The 13,665-nt window shown below is 48.6% G+C and overlaps 1 protein-coding gene across 14 annotated transcripts in view; it reads right to left on the bottom strand.

Moving 5' to 3' along the window:
* STAG3 (STAG3 cohesin complex component) overlaps nt 1–13,665 on the bottom strand; it is a 59,352-nt gene that overhangs the window by 7,879 nt on the left and 37,808 nt on the right. For 13 of the 14 annotated variants that reach the window (XM_077996308.1, XM_077996309.1, XM_077996311.1 and 10 more), the window contains 21 exons: nt 12,262–12,335; nt 9,701–9,824; nt 9,110–9,208; nt 8,820–8,899; nt 8,403–8,510; nt 8,024–8,138; nt 7,612–7,717; nt 7,335–7,438; nt 6,662–6,754; nt 6,448–6,537; nt 6,015–6,215; nt 5,824–5,894; nt 5,633–5,720; nt 5,119–5,199; nt 4,944–5,036; nt 4,637–4,805; nt 4,387–4,523; nt 3,133–3,234; nt 2,476–2,624; nt 2,131–2,259; nt 1,880–2,037 (listed from right to left, as the gene is read on the bottom strand). In XM_077996308.1, coding sequence (XP_077852434.1) covers nt 1,880–2,037; nt 2,131–2,259; nt 2,476–2,624; nt 3,133–3,234; nt 4,387–4,523; nt 4,637–4,805; nt 4,944–5,036; nt 5,119–5,199; nt 5,633–5,720; nt 5,824–5,894; nt 6,015–6,215; nt 6,448–6,537; nt 6,662–6,754; nt 7,335–7,438; nt 7,612–7,717; nt 8,024–8,138; nt 8,403–8,510; nt 8,820–8,899; nt 9,110–9,208; nt 9,701–9,824; nt 12,262–12,335 — 2,371 coding nt within the window. The remainder of the gene's footprint in view (nt 1–1,879; nt 2,038–2,130; nt 2,260–2,475; nt 2,625–3,132; nt 3,235–4,386; nt 4,524–4,636; nt 4,806–4,943; nt 5,037–5,118; nt 5,200–5,632; nt 5,721–5,823; nt 5,895–6,014; nt 6,216–6,447; nt 6,538–6,661; nt 6,755–7,334; nt 7,439–7,611; nt 7,718–8,023; nt 8,139–8,402; nt 8,511–8,819; nt 8,900–9,109; nt 9,209–9,700; nt 9,825–12,261; nt 12,336–13,665) is intronic. The other variant, XM_077996313.1, reaches the window with a different exon arrangement.

Genomic DNA, 13,665 nt, shown 5'->3' with positions numbered 1-13,665 from the left:
ATGGGCAGAGACTGCGAATGGGTATGTGGTTTCTTTTGGAATGATGAAAATGTTCTAAAATTAGATAGAGGTGATGGTTGTACAATTCAGTGAATATGCTAAGCGTACACTTTAAAAGTGTGATTTTTGGCTGGGTGCGGTGACTCACCAGCACTTTGGGAGCACTTTGGGAGGCTGAGGCAGGCAGATCACAAGGTCAGGAGTTTGAGGCCAGCCAGGCCAACATAGTGAAACCCTGTCTCTACTAGAAATACAAAAATTGGCCAGGCGTGGTGGTGGGAGCCTGTAGTCCCAGCTACTCAGGAGGCTGAGGCAGGATAATCGCTTGAACCTGGGAGGCGGATGTTGCAGTGAGTCGAGATCACGCCTCTGCACTCCAGCCTGGGTGACAGAGCAAGACTCCGTCTCAAAAAAAAAGGGGGGGGGTGATTTTTATGATATGTAAATTGTATCTCAATAAAGCTGTCACACAAAATCCCATTTTAAAAATGTACACTAGAAAACACATACTTGCATATGAAATAATTGCTACAATGTTACTTAATATGCAGCTGTTTTTTAAAAAGCAAAGAAAAAACCTTAGGCAGCCGGGCACAGTGGCTCATGCCTGTAATCCCAGCACTTTGGGAGACTGAGGCAGGCAGATCACGAGGTCAGGAATTCAAGACCATCCTGGCTAACATGGTGAAAACCCGTCTCTACTAAAAATACAAAAAAATTTAGCCAGACGTGGTGGCAAGCACCTGTAGTCCCAGCTACTCGGGAGGCTGAGGCAGGAGAATGGTATGAACCTGGGAGGTGGAGCTTGCAGTGACCTGAGATCACGCCGCCACTGCACTCCAGCCTGGACAACAGAGCAAGACTGTCTCAAAACAAAACAAAACAAAACAAACCTTAGGCAACTTATAAGACAACAGGTGATCTGAAGGGAAAAAATAATGAAGGTTGTGTAAAAGTGTCTAAAGTGGCCGGGCGCGGTGGCTCAAGCCTATAATCCCAGCACTTTGGGAGGCCGAGACGGGCGGATCACGAGGTCAGAAGATCGAGACCATCCTGGCTAACCCGGTGAAACCCCGTCTCTACTAAAAAGTACAAAAAACCAGCCGGGTGAGGTGGCGGGCGCCTGTAGTCCCAGCTACTTGGGAGGCTGAGGCAGGAGAATGGTGTAAACCCGGGAGGCGGAGCTTGTAGTGAGCTGAGATCCGACCACTGCACTCCAGCCTGGGCGACAGAGCGAGACTCCGTCTCAAAAAAAAAAAAATAAAAAAATAAAAAAATAAAATAAAAGTGTCTAAAGTTTGGAAAATAATGGGATACGAGACGTTGAGGAGGGGTACTCTGAATGTATAGATTTCTTAGTTCACTATTTGGTTTTATCATCGGTTTTCTATTTCATTATATTATTATTATTATTATTATTTTTTTTTTTTTGAGATAGAGTCTCGCTCTGTCGCCCAGGCTGGGGTGCAGCGGCACAATCTCAGCTCACTGCAACCTCCACCTCTCAAGTTCAAGCAATTCCCCTGCCTCAGCCTCTCGAGTAGCTGGGATTACAGGTGCGTGCCACCACGCCCAGGTAATTTTTGTATTTTTAGTAGAGAGGTTTCACCATCTTGCCAGGCTGGTCTCGAACGCCTGACCTCGTGATCCACCCACCTCGGCCTCCCAAAGTGCTGGGATTACAGGCATGAGCCACCACGCCTGGCCCTCTATTTGATTTTTGATGCAGGTTTTCAGCTGACTAAACCTTGAAAGAAATTAATATCCTGAATGACGTAGATGCTCAATGAAATATTTGACAAAATAAGTTTGAAGGCAGCGAAAAACCACCTGCACTTATCCACGCTGGGCAGCCCCATACCCACACACAGCACCCTACCTTCAACACGCCTCCTTTTGGAGCTGGGGAGGACCTGAGGGCTGGTCTCTGCTGTGTTCTCCACAGGGCTGAGGGAGTGGCAGTAGGTGGTGACTGGGCCCCAGGGACGGCCAGGTGCCTGGGAGACTTGCTGCAGGCACTTTTCTAGGTAGGACAGTCTAAGAAAGAGGTGGAACCAAAAGGCTGAAGGGGCTACTGGGCCCTCAGCAGGCCCTTCCCTAATCCACATCTCTATCCACCCACCAACTTACAAAAGCTGTTTGTCCTGATGGATGAGTCGGGGGGAAAACTCTGAAAGGAGCTCCAGGAATGCCAGATTTGGAGGCTGATCAGAGGAGCCAGCTGGAGGAAGCTCAGACAAGGAGAACTTGATGCCTTCCCTTGGTTGGGCAGAATTCTTTTAGGAAGAAAGTCTCTTCCCACTTCCCTCCCAGGGCTGAGATATCCTGTGCCAGTGCACCCTCCCTCTGTCCCCAGCCTGTCTCCAAAGGCATACCCACCACTAACCTGACTGCTATTCCTTGACACACATACCCTCCCTCCAAGACCTTGTTCCCAGCCCTCCGTGAACACGGCCTCCAACCAATACTTCCTACTTGTGTAGCATGACCACAAGGTCACGGTTCTGCAGCTGCTGGGGTCCAAAACTCAAGGCAAACCTCCGGGCCAGGTCCCTCATCTCGATGAAGGCGGGAAGCTCATTCAGGCCCTGGGGCCCATGGTCCTGCAGCAGTTCTGTGTACAGCTGTGTCCAGGAGACATGGTGCATGTGGGAAAGGGAAGAACATGGCGGAAACAGAGAAGTCCAGCATTCTCTTCTCTACTCAGAAATTCCAAAGGCCTTGGGACACCATCTATTACTTTTACTCTTTCTTTCCTTCTAAGGAACTCCCCTGATACTAACCCCTGCAGCAGACAATGCCCATCACCTCTACTCTGTAACATTAAATAAAAATGTCTATAAGTAACTGAAGGAGGCTGAAAGAGAACAGACTGAAAAATAATTAGGAATTCCCTATCACTTCCTTGTTGGTGTTCCAACGTTCTGATAAGTTACTTTTGATGGGGTTGCCCAGTCAGTTAAAAAAAAAAAAAACTTTCCAAGTATTTGAATGAAGGAACCTATCATGTAAAGTTAAGAGTCAAAACAAGAAAAGTTACTGCTCTGAAGGATCTTACATTTTGAGTGGCTGAGGGTAGACAGAGACTTGGGGACAACAGAGAGGGCATGCCCTCAAGGCAGAAGGGCGTACCTGCTTGAGGCTCAGCAGCAGGATTCGGGAACAATGACTTCGGTCAATCTGCCTTGCTCTAGTTAATGTTTCCTTGATAATGTCACCATAGTCATTGTAGAACTGAGGGGAAAGAGTGGGGAAAGTAATGTCTGACCAGTGGAAAAGACCATTTTGTTTCTTCCTTCACATCACTAATCATGCCTCCCTCCCAAACTGCCTTAGGTAGGAAACACCAACTGAAGCATAAAATAATTCAGGCTAGACTTCATCTCTAATCAACAGGTGCAAAGCCTAAAATAAATCAGAGTTTTGGTAAACAAATAATGAAACAGGCTGGGTGCGGTGGCTCATGCCTATAATTCCAGCACTTTGGGAGGCCGAGGTGGGCGGATCACAAGGTCAGGAGATCGGGACCACCCTGGCCAACATGGTGAAACCCTGTCTTTACTAAAACTATAAAAATTAGCTGGGCATGACAGCACGTGCCTGTAAAACTATAAAAACTAGCTGGGCATGACAGCACGTGCCTGTAATCCCAGCTACTTGGGAGGCTGGGGCAGGAGAATTGCTTGAACCCCGGGAGGTGGAGGTTACAGTGAGCCGAGATACTGCCATTGCACTCTAGCCTGGCGACAGAGCTAGATTCCATCTCAAAAATAAATAAATAAATAAATAAATAAATAAAAAAGAAACAAACACTGGCCCAAGCCCAATTCTTGGAGAAGAGAAGTAAGCCTGAGAGTGCCCTCTCACACAGCACTGACACCTTCACTATTTGTCTCTCTCCAACTACAACGGAAGCTCCACCAAATAGTAACTTGTGTGTTTTGTTCACTGTTGTGGCCTTAGTTCCTGGAATGGTGCTTGGTACACAGCAGGTGCTCAATAAGCATAAATCAATACTGGTGGGTTTAGGAAACTGGGGCACCTATCTAGGTATCCTGCGAGGATTGATCCCTCTTTTATTCTTTTTTCCTTCTTATGCTACCCCATTCCATAGACAGGGGTCAGAGAAAAATAAATATTTCTTGACAGGAAGAATAAGCTATTTCCCCTCCACTGAATTTCTTCACAGCTTTTTCTCCATAATTATTTACTATTAAGTCTCTTTTCTTTGTCCTCTTATTCTGAACTCCCAGTGCCTTTCCCTCCTACTTCTCCTTTAAGCTTGATACCATTGGATATCCCCCACCTGTAGTGCTATCGTGTTTGAAGTCATAGCTGTGCTCAACTTGCTCCCTTCTCTTTTATTTCTGTAGGGCCTTGCTGTACCTTGTTGTAGTGTTTGAAAACATCTGAGGCTGCGTCCATCTCCAGCACCCCATAAAGCAACAACTTGCAGAACCCAGCCAGGAGGCGGCGCCGCTGGTGTAGCCGCTCTATCTGTAAATGATCCTCCTGGGAATCACCTGGCTCACATGGAAGGCAGAAGGGAATCACAGACTTAGGCTTCCTGCCCTATATTCCTGAGCCCCACCCAAGCCCCAGCCCTTACTGAGCCCCAGGTATAGAGTCACTGCACCACTGCCCAGGTCTCCCAGCTGGATGAAGACGTGGTCCATGAGGAAGCTGGCTAGCTCAGACTGGAGAGTAGCTTCAGGAAAAAAGACAAGTGGCCTAAGGAAATCACGGCCCCCGACAATCATCTGAGGGCTAAAGATGAGAAGTAGATCACTTAATAAGACAAAAGCCTGTAGGGGGAAAAGAAAGGATGTTTAAAAGGACAGAATGTTTCCCAAGGTAGAAATGACACTTGTCAATTTCTCCTTGGAATGGGGGATGCGGGCAGGGATACTCGCCTTGTTGCTCCCACTTGAGTCAGTGCTCACCTGCTCCTGGATCTCAGTATCCACATCTGAGAGACAACTCTGGCAGAGTTCACAGAAGGCCACCATTCTGTCCCTCAAACTCGACAGCTGCTTCTGTGGGCACAGTGGCTTGAAAGGGAAGAATGAAGACACAGACTCCTCTGTTCCCACTCCCCCATCTAAGACCCACACTCACCTGGGAAGCATCTGATTTAGAAATGTGGGTTAATGTCCAGAGAATGGAAAAATAGACAAGAGTCAAGGCTGGCAGGATAACCTGTAACAACAAAGTGTTTGAAAAATGAGGTTTGGGTCAGGAGAGGGAGAGACAGATAGGTAGACACACACCAATGAAGAGGAGAGAAAATGAGTAAGGGGAGAGCCAATTCCTTTTCCAGTGGAAAATGAATGATATTATGGACACTCTTCAGAGGCTTCTATACGAAGTAGAAATGTCACCGCTCCCTAATTTACTCTACGTCTCCTTGAATCCCTCAATATTATCCTTGGCTTCCAGGAAATCCAAGATGACACTGGAAGTAGAGTCTACCACCTAAGAGAGGAATGTAAGAGGTGACCCCCCTGACCTGATCTTCCTCGCTATGTCTACTCTACACCTTGAGACTTGATGTACCTGGTGGCCACCTAGAACATAGGTCCTTAAAATCTAGCCCCCCAGCCCCCAACCCATCTCTAGCCTATCCACTCACCTGGTGAGGAACCTCTCCTGTGTCCACAGCCTTCTGCAGGAGTTGACAACATGGCTCATAGAGCTCCCAGCGAGTCAGGTCATGAGCGCTTTGTGAAAGAAAGGGGAACATTATACTGGAAAAGAACAGAGGGAACCAACTCCACAGACACCAGTAAAAACGGGATGGGAAAGAGGAGGAAAGCCACTCACTTGTAGAAGGCAGAGAGGCGTTTCAGAGTGGCTGCCAGATTATATACCTCATCCTCATCTAAGAAGGACGACTGAGGAGGAAAGAAGATCCACAATAGCATTTCCCCCAGAACTCATCAGTCCATGTCCCCTGTCTTGCAGCCCCTCCCACCCTTGTTTGAGGTGTCCCATTGTCCAGTCCCAGCTTCTACCTGCAGCAGCTCTTCAAGCTCCTGCTGGAAGCGGTCAGTCAGCAGATCCACTAGTTGGCTGCGGGCAAAGTCGGCCCGGCTGAAGAAAGTGAATTCCGGATTACAGAGCAGGTAGAGGGCATGGGCCCCAGCCTCGAGTACCGCTGGCTCTGCATGCTTCACCACCACCTCCTGGAGTTGCTGCAGGAACAGCTCCAGGTGCTGAGAAGAAAAGGCAGAAGATGGTGTGCTGTGGGGGTGGGAGGAGGGCACTCTTCTGGAGGGAAGTGGAACAGGGTTAAAAACATTAAACTTCAAGGACAAGATGCCTAAGAAAAGGCTTGCTGATTTTTCTGGAACCCAGGTTCTTGGGAAAAAAAAAAAAAGATACTGGCAATAGAACCCTTTGGCCCCAGCAGGCAAGAAGCAAGGTATAGGAAATCTATCTCCTTACCTTCTCCAAGCGCCCAGTGCAGTAGATGTGGAGGTCAAAGGAGCTGAGAAGCCGGAGCAGGGGAGTGACCTTCTCTGCATCAGCTGAGAACTGTGATGATTGACAGGGAGGCCTCCTTACGAGTTGACACATTGCTAATTCCTACTCCCACCCCCACAGAGGCCATTTCCTTTCACTTCTCATGGTGTGATGCTGAGTGGAGGGGCAGTGGTACCTTGGCCAGGAGCTGGGGCAGCAGGGGGATGAGGTGCTCAGTCAACTTCACCCTGTCATCAGCTTGGGTCTTGCGCTCCTTAGAGGTTAAGCCCTGGAATGAGAGTCACTTGGGGGTGGGGGAGGTGTAGAGAAACACTGGTGCAGGGGGTGTGTGCAGTCCTCCTCCCCGTGACCTTATCTGCCTGGAAGGAAAAGAAAACTCGGCAGCTCCCATGAGATTTCTTCTCTCTGGAAATGAAATTCCTTTTTTTTTTTTTTTGAGACAGTCTCGCTCCGTTGCCCAGGCTGGAATGCAGTGGTACGATCTCAGCTCACTGCAATCTCTGCCTCGCAGGTTCATGCCATTCTCCTGCCTCAGCCTCCTAAGTAGCTGGGACTACAGGTGCCCACTACCATGCCCGGCTAATTTTTTTGTTTTATTTTTAGTAGAGACGGGTTTTCACCATGTTAGCCAGGATGGTCTTGATCTCCTGACCTCATGATCCGCCTTCCTCAGCCTCCCAAAGTGCTGGGATTATAGGCATGAGCCACCGCACCCAGCCCTTTTTTCTGGAAATGAAATTCTTTAAAGGGTAGAAGGAGCACCCTAACCCCGGCCTGAAGGGTAAGGATGCACAATGCCTGTCAGGATTGAGTATTACTGACCTACCCACTCCACCCTCATGCCATACCTTCCTCCCAGTGACCCGGCCCACAGGTGGGTGCCCCTCTGAAGCTTGCCGGGCACTGGATACAAGGATTTCTATCAGTGTGCTCTCCTGCACATCACCCAGGTCTGGAGTGCCAAGAGGATCAAAAACACAGAATCAAAGATTAGCCACCTTCTAACTCCAAGTTCCCCCCACCCCATGCCACCATTGCTGCCTTGTACAAGTCAGGCAAGCAATCTCTCCTGGTTTCACCCTAGGAAGTGGAAGGTCCCTGTCCCTGGCTCCATGTGGCACGCACTCTGGTCCTTCTCCAGCAGCAGGCTTGTCAGACTCTCCCAGTCCTTCAGCTGAGCCCCTGCACAGTCCCACAGGCTGTCTACTAAGTAAGCAGCGTGGTCGTGGAGCTGAGGAAGGAGGTGCATGGGGAGTTAGTGATGGCATATTAAAATATCCTAGGAAGTGGTCACTGATTAAATATCGCTCTCCTTCCTACAGTGTCCACCCCCATCCTTCTCCATTTTTTTTTTTTTTTTTTTCCCAGTAGAGACAGGGTCTCACTATGTTGCCCAGGCTGGTCTCAAACTCCTGGGCTTAAAGGATTCTGCCACCTTAGCCTCTCAAAGTGCTGGGCTAACAGGCGTGAGCCACCAAGCCCAGTCCACTTGTCGGTCCTATGCACAACAGCCAGACTTCATCTCTGTGTATGTCACCTCACTCTCCACAAAGAAGGACAGCAGAAGCTGGAAGAAAGTCCTCTGGGCGCCTGGGCTCTGGCGTCGCTCTCTTCCACCCATCGTTCTTATCTCACACTCAGGGTAGAAGAGTCTGGTGGAAAGGACACAAGGAAAGGGCTCAGCACAGGAGGAAACAAGGAGGTGTAACGATGACCACAGAGGGAGGAGATGGCCCAAGGAGATGATAAAGGAAAAGGAGGTGCAGAGCTAAGGAAAGCCCCAAGGAGCAGAGAGAGGAAAGGAGACACCAGAGAGACTTCCATGGAGATGCGGAGGCCTTAGGTAGGGCAGCAGCAGATGGGGGAGAGAAACCGAGAGGGTGGTGTTAAAGAAACATAAAAGGGGCCCTACTCACTTCCAGTACAGAAATTCGCCTGCAGCAGAGGCCAGGCCTCGATTAGAGGCATACACAACGGGGTAGATGCTCTCGCAGTCTGCGTCCGTCAGCACCCCTTCCATGTTCCTGCCCACAGAAAAGCAGAAAGAGTGTGTGAATAGGGACATTGTCTTCTGGCACAACCAAGGCTAGAAACAAAAAGAGGCAAAAGCAACGAGGACATAACTCACAAAGAACTTCTAAATGAAGAGTGGAAGACAAAGGAGTAGGGGGAGTTAGAGAAGACAGAAATATTTCCCACTCGAGATACTGCAACTCAGGAATGACCTCAGTCAACCTGCACAGATGGAAGAGTCAGCTATGACAGGTGGAGGGAGAGGACCCTGGAAGGGGCAAAGGTCTGAGACACTGGCCTCCCCTCTTTCCAGGACTCACTTAAGGATAAGTATCAGTAATCTGACGGCCTCTACTGCCACATCGTACTCTTTGTCCATGACCATGGAAACCATCCGGTCCTGCAGAAAGGAGAAAGTCACTCAATATCTCATTATACAAATTCCAAACATTCTGCTCTCTTAGAATCAGAAATTCCTAAAGAGAGTGCCTACACAGAGGAAGATGCTGGGATAGCCAAGACATCTTAGAGCATGAGGAGTAGAAAGATACAAGGTGGGGAAACGGGAATCACAACAAAGAGCCAAGCCAAGGAGCGCCACACATTTCACCTTGAAGCGGCTGGTGAAGAGCTCCAGACGTGCGGTCAGGTCCCGGTTGCCATACAGCCCTTTCAGGGCCTTCAGGCACTTCAGGCGGACTTCTCGGTGCTGATGAGGAGGGAAAACCAGGAGAATGGAAACAAGACTAACCATACTCTACTCACCCCTACTGAGCCTCCAGACTCCCCTCTCCGATCCCTCATTCTAGCTTGGGTGTCTCCTATACTGAGGACTCTGAGATGTCAGAAACAATTAACAGTGTCTTCTTACTTAAAAACAAAAGGATCACAGCAGTACTCATGAGAAGGATACTTTGGCTGCCCCTTAGCACTTGTATTACCATTCATCAATAACTCTCTTCCATGGGAAAGTCTCTCTCCCCATACCTCATGTTTTGAGTCATTTTATCTCCTCGATATGTCTCTCTCTACCTTATCCTACCCTCCCCAGTGCTAGGAGAGTTTCAAGGTTCAGTGCCTTGATGGGTTAATCATTGCTCACTAGGTAAAATATCTCAGTGGCAGGCCCAGGAAAAGGTGAGGTGTCCTAGGACAAGAAAAAGATGAGGGAAACGGAAAAGGAAACTGACTCGAATCCCACCTTATCATGCAGAGTCCAACCAATATATTTTAAATAGCTGTCGGTGAGGAAAGAAGTGCTGTAGCTTTGCATCCAACACCCAATTTCCTCGATGCAGATAGCACGGATCTCAGGAAGGACATCCCTAGGCACAGACAGATAAGTTGACTCTTATAGTCACCCTCTCTTCAAACTCACTTTCCATCCTACCAGATAACTCCCTCTCATGGAAGAATTTATTTTCTTGAAATACCATCCACCCCAGGCCTTTCATTTCTTCCTCCCGCTGTAAATACTCTCTCTCTCTCTCTCTCTCTCTCTCTCTCTCTATATATATATATATATATATAGCAAAATACATGTAAATATTTTTTCTTTTTTCTTTTTTTTTTTTTTTTTTTTGAGACGGAGTCTTGCTCTGTCACCCAGGCTGGAGTGCAGTGGCCGGATCTCAGCTCACTGCAAGCTCCGCCTCCCGGGTTTACGCCATTCTCCTGCCTCAGCCTCCCGAGTAGCTGGGACTACAGGCGCCCGCCACCTCGCCCGGCTATTTTTTTTGTATTTTTTAGTAGAGACGGGGTTTCACCGTGTTAGCCGGGATCGTCTCTTGATCTCCTGACCTCGTGATCCGCCCGTCTCGGCCTCCCAAAGTGCTGGGATTACAGGCTTGAGCTACCGCGCCCGGCCTCTTTTTTTTTTTTAAGGGATGGGGTCTCTTGCTACGTTGCCCAAGCTGGCCTGGAACCCCTGGGTTCAAGTTATCTTCCCACTTTGGCCTCTCAAGTGGCTAGGACTACAAAAATGTACCGTAACCAGTTAGTAAATATTTTCTGTTACCAAACCATAAAACAGTTAAACACCAGCCTTGTAAAGCCTAATTCTCCACTCTACCTGTTGCCCAGGCACAATCTCGGCTCACTGCAACCACTACCTCTCTGGTTCAAGTGATTCTCCTGCCTCCGCCTCCCTAGTAGCTGGGATTACAGGTGCACCACCACACCCAGCTACCTTTTTGTATTTTTAGTAGAGATGGGGTTTCACTATGTTGCCCAGGCTGGTCTCAAACTCCTGACCTCAAATTATCTGCCCATCTTGGCCTCCCAAAATGCTGGGGTTAAAGGTGTGAGCCACTGCACCCGGCCTCCATACCTCTCTTAAAAACCAATTTTGAAAGTTCATTCAGGCGGGGCATGGTGGCCAAAAATTAGCCAAGCGTGGTTGGGGGCACCTGTAGTCCCAGCTACTTGGGAGGCTGAGGCAGGAGAATCGCCTGAACCCAGGGGGTGGAGGTTGTGGTGAGCCGAGATCACACCACTGCACTCCAGCCTGTGCGACAGAGTGAGACTCTGTCCCAGAAAAAAAAAGGTTCATTCAGCTGTTGGCCGAAGTGTGGGAGTTTTTTTTTTCTTTCTGAGACGGAGTCTCGCTCTGTTGCCCAGGATGGAGTGCAGTGGCGCCATCTCGGCTCACTGCAAGCTCCGTCTCCCAGGTTCATATCATTCTCCTGCCTCAGACTCCTGAGTAGCTGGGACTACAGATGCCCGCCACCAGGCCCGGCTAATTTTTTGTATTTTTAGTAGAGACTGGGTTTCACCATGGTCTCCATCTCCTGACCTTGTGATCTGCCTGCCTCGGCCTCCCAAAGTGCTGGGATGACAGGCGTGAGCCACCATACCCGGCCCTGAGTGTGTTTTAATTCCACATTAAGAAAAGGTTAAATCAGCTGAAAGGGTCTGGAAAGGCAGAAGTGAAACCTAGGTAAGAGTGACAAACATCTACAGATACCATATATATGGGGGGGGAGTGGGGAAGAGAGAGAGACAGACAGACAGACAGACAGACAGATGGAGTTTCACTCTTGTTGCCCAGGCTAGAGTACAATGGCATGATCTCAGCTCACCACAACCTCCACCGCCCGGATTCAAGCGATTCTCCTGCCTCAGTCTCCCAAATAGCTGGGATTACAGGGATGCGCCATCACATCTGGCTAATTTTGTATTTTCAGTAGAGGTGGGGTTTCTCCATGTTGGTCAGGCTGGTTGTGAACTCCTGACCTCAGGTGATCTGCCTGCCTTGGCCTCCCAAAGTGCTGGGATTACAGGCATGAGCCACCGCGCCCAGCCTACAGATACTCTTTAACTTAACTTGATCAGGTCTTTAAAGAATATAAAACTCCCCTGCCCTTCGCACAGTGAGACAGCAGGCTGGGCCAGGAGAAGGCTCACCAGGCTGCACGCATCCCTCAGAAAAGTCCCGCCTTTCTGTTCTCTGCTCTTATTCTCAAGTCTCCAACCCCAGAAAGATGAGGAGTTGGGGCAGATCTGGGGCAAAACTGGAGCAGGAAAATACTCAGCAATGCTTTACTTTCTTATTTTCTCCCAGAAGCACTTACAAGATCCTTTGTAGGTGGTGATAAACTAAACCTCACCAATTTGAAACATTTGTTAAGAGTTTCTGCTCCAGCCGCATTAATTCCGGGACTAACCAAATAACTAAGGGTTGGAGGGGGAAAACCTTGTTCACTTCCTCAGATTCCATAACCAAAGGCCTGCTGCTTCAATAAGAGAATCCCATTAGCTCACCTGTACCGATGAACAAAGACACCCCTGAAGAGGGCATTCATCATCCCCTCAATCTCCTCTTGATGCTCTTGGAGCTGGGGGACAGGAAGAAACGAATTAATCTCTTTTTTTTTTTTTTTTTTTGAGACGGAGTCTCGCTCTGTCACCCAGGCTGGAGTGCAGTGGCCGGATCTCAGCTCACTGCAAGCTCCGCCTCCCGGGTTCAGGCCATTCTCCTGCCTCAGCCTCCCGAGTAGCTGGGACTATAGGCGCCCGCCACCTCACCCGGCTAGTTTTTTGTATTTTTTAGTAGAGACGGGGTTTCACCGTGTTAGCCAGGATGGTCTTGATCTCCTGACCTCGTGATCCGCCCGTCTCGGCCTCCCAAAGTGCTGGGATTACAGGCGTGAGCCACTGCGCCCAGCCAATTAATCTCTTATACCCTAACAAGCATAAGGCCCTGAAGTTACAAAAAAAGTACAACTTCCACCTACTTCCTGTGTATCATAGGATAGTGTGAACCCCTGTAATCCTATGCTCTCTTTTAAACCTTCTAATTCTGGAAGAAGCTGTATAGTCAACTAATGCCTCAGAGGTTTGTGTGTAGTAAAAATAATATCCCCTCTGCATGTGGCTATTCTGACTATTCAGAAGCCCTAGCTGGTATTATACAGGCATATCTCACTTTATTGCGCTTTGCAAACATTGTTTACTAAAGGTGTGTGACAACCCTGCATTGGGTATACCTATCAGCGCCATTTGTCTAATAGCATATCCTCACTTTGTGTCCCTGTGGCACTTTTTGGTAATTCTCACAGTATTTTAAACTTTTTCATGATGGTACCTGTTATGGTTATCTGTGATCAGTAACCTTTAATGTTACTTTTTTTTTTTTTTATGAGACAGGGTCTCACTCTGGCACCCAGGCTGAAGTACAGTGGTGTGACCATGGCTCATGGCAGCCTCCACCTCCTGGACTCAAGAGATCCTCCTGCCTCGGCCTCCCAAGTAGCTGGGAGTTCAGATGCATGCCACCACACCCAGCTAATTCAAAAAAATTGTTTTTGTAGAGACAGGGTCTCCCTATGTTTGCCCAGGCTGGTCTTGAACTCCTGGGCTCAAGAAATCCTTCCACCTCAGCCTCCCAAAGTACTGGGATTATAGGCATGGGCCATCGCACCCAGCCTGAGGTTACTACTGTAACTGTTTTGGGGTACCACGAACTGTGCCCATATAAGATGGCAAACTTAACAAATGTTGTCTGTGTTCTGAATACTCTACCAACAAGAGTTTCCCTGTCTCTCTCTCCTCAGGTCTCCCTATTCATTCCTTGAGACACAAAAATATTGTAATTAGGTCAATTAATAACCCTCTTAAGTGTCCAAAAGAAAGGAAGAGTCACATGTTTCTCACTTTAAATCAAAA

The sequence above is a fragment of the Macaca mulatta genome, chromosome 3 (assembly GCF_049350105.2).
Source record: "Macaca mulatta isolate MMU2019108-1 chromosome 3, T2T-MMU8v2.0, whole genome shotgun sequence".
Lineage (NCBI taxonomy): Eukaryota > Metazoa > Chordata > Mammalia > Primates > Cercopithecidae > Macaca > Macaca mulatta.
The sequence above is the reverse complement of the archived record's forward strand: the minus strand, read 5'-3'. Positions and strand labels throughout refer to the sequence as shown.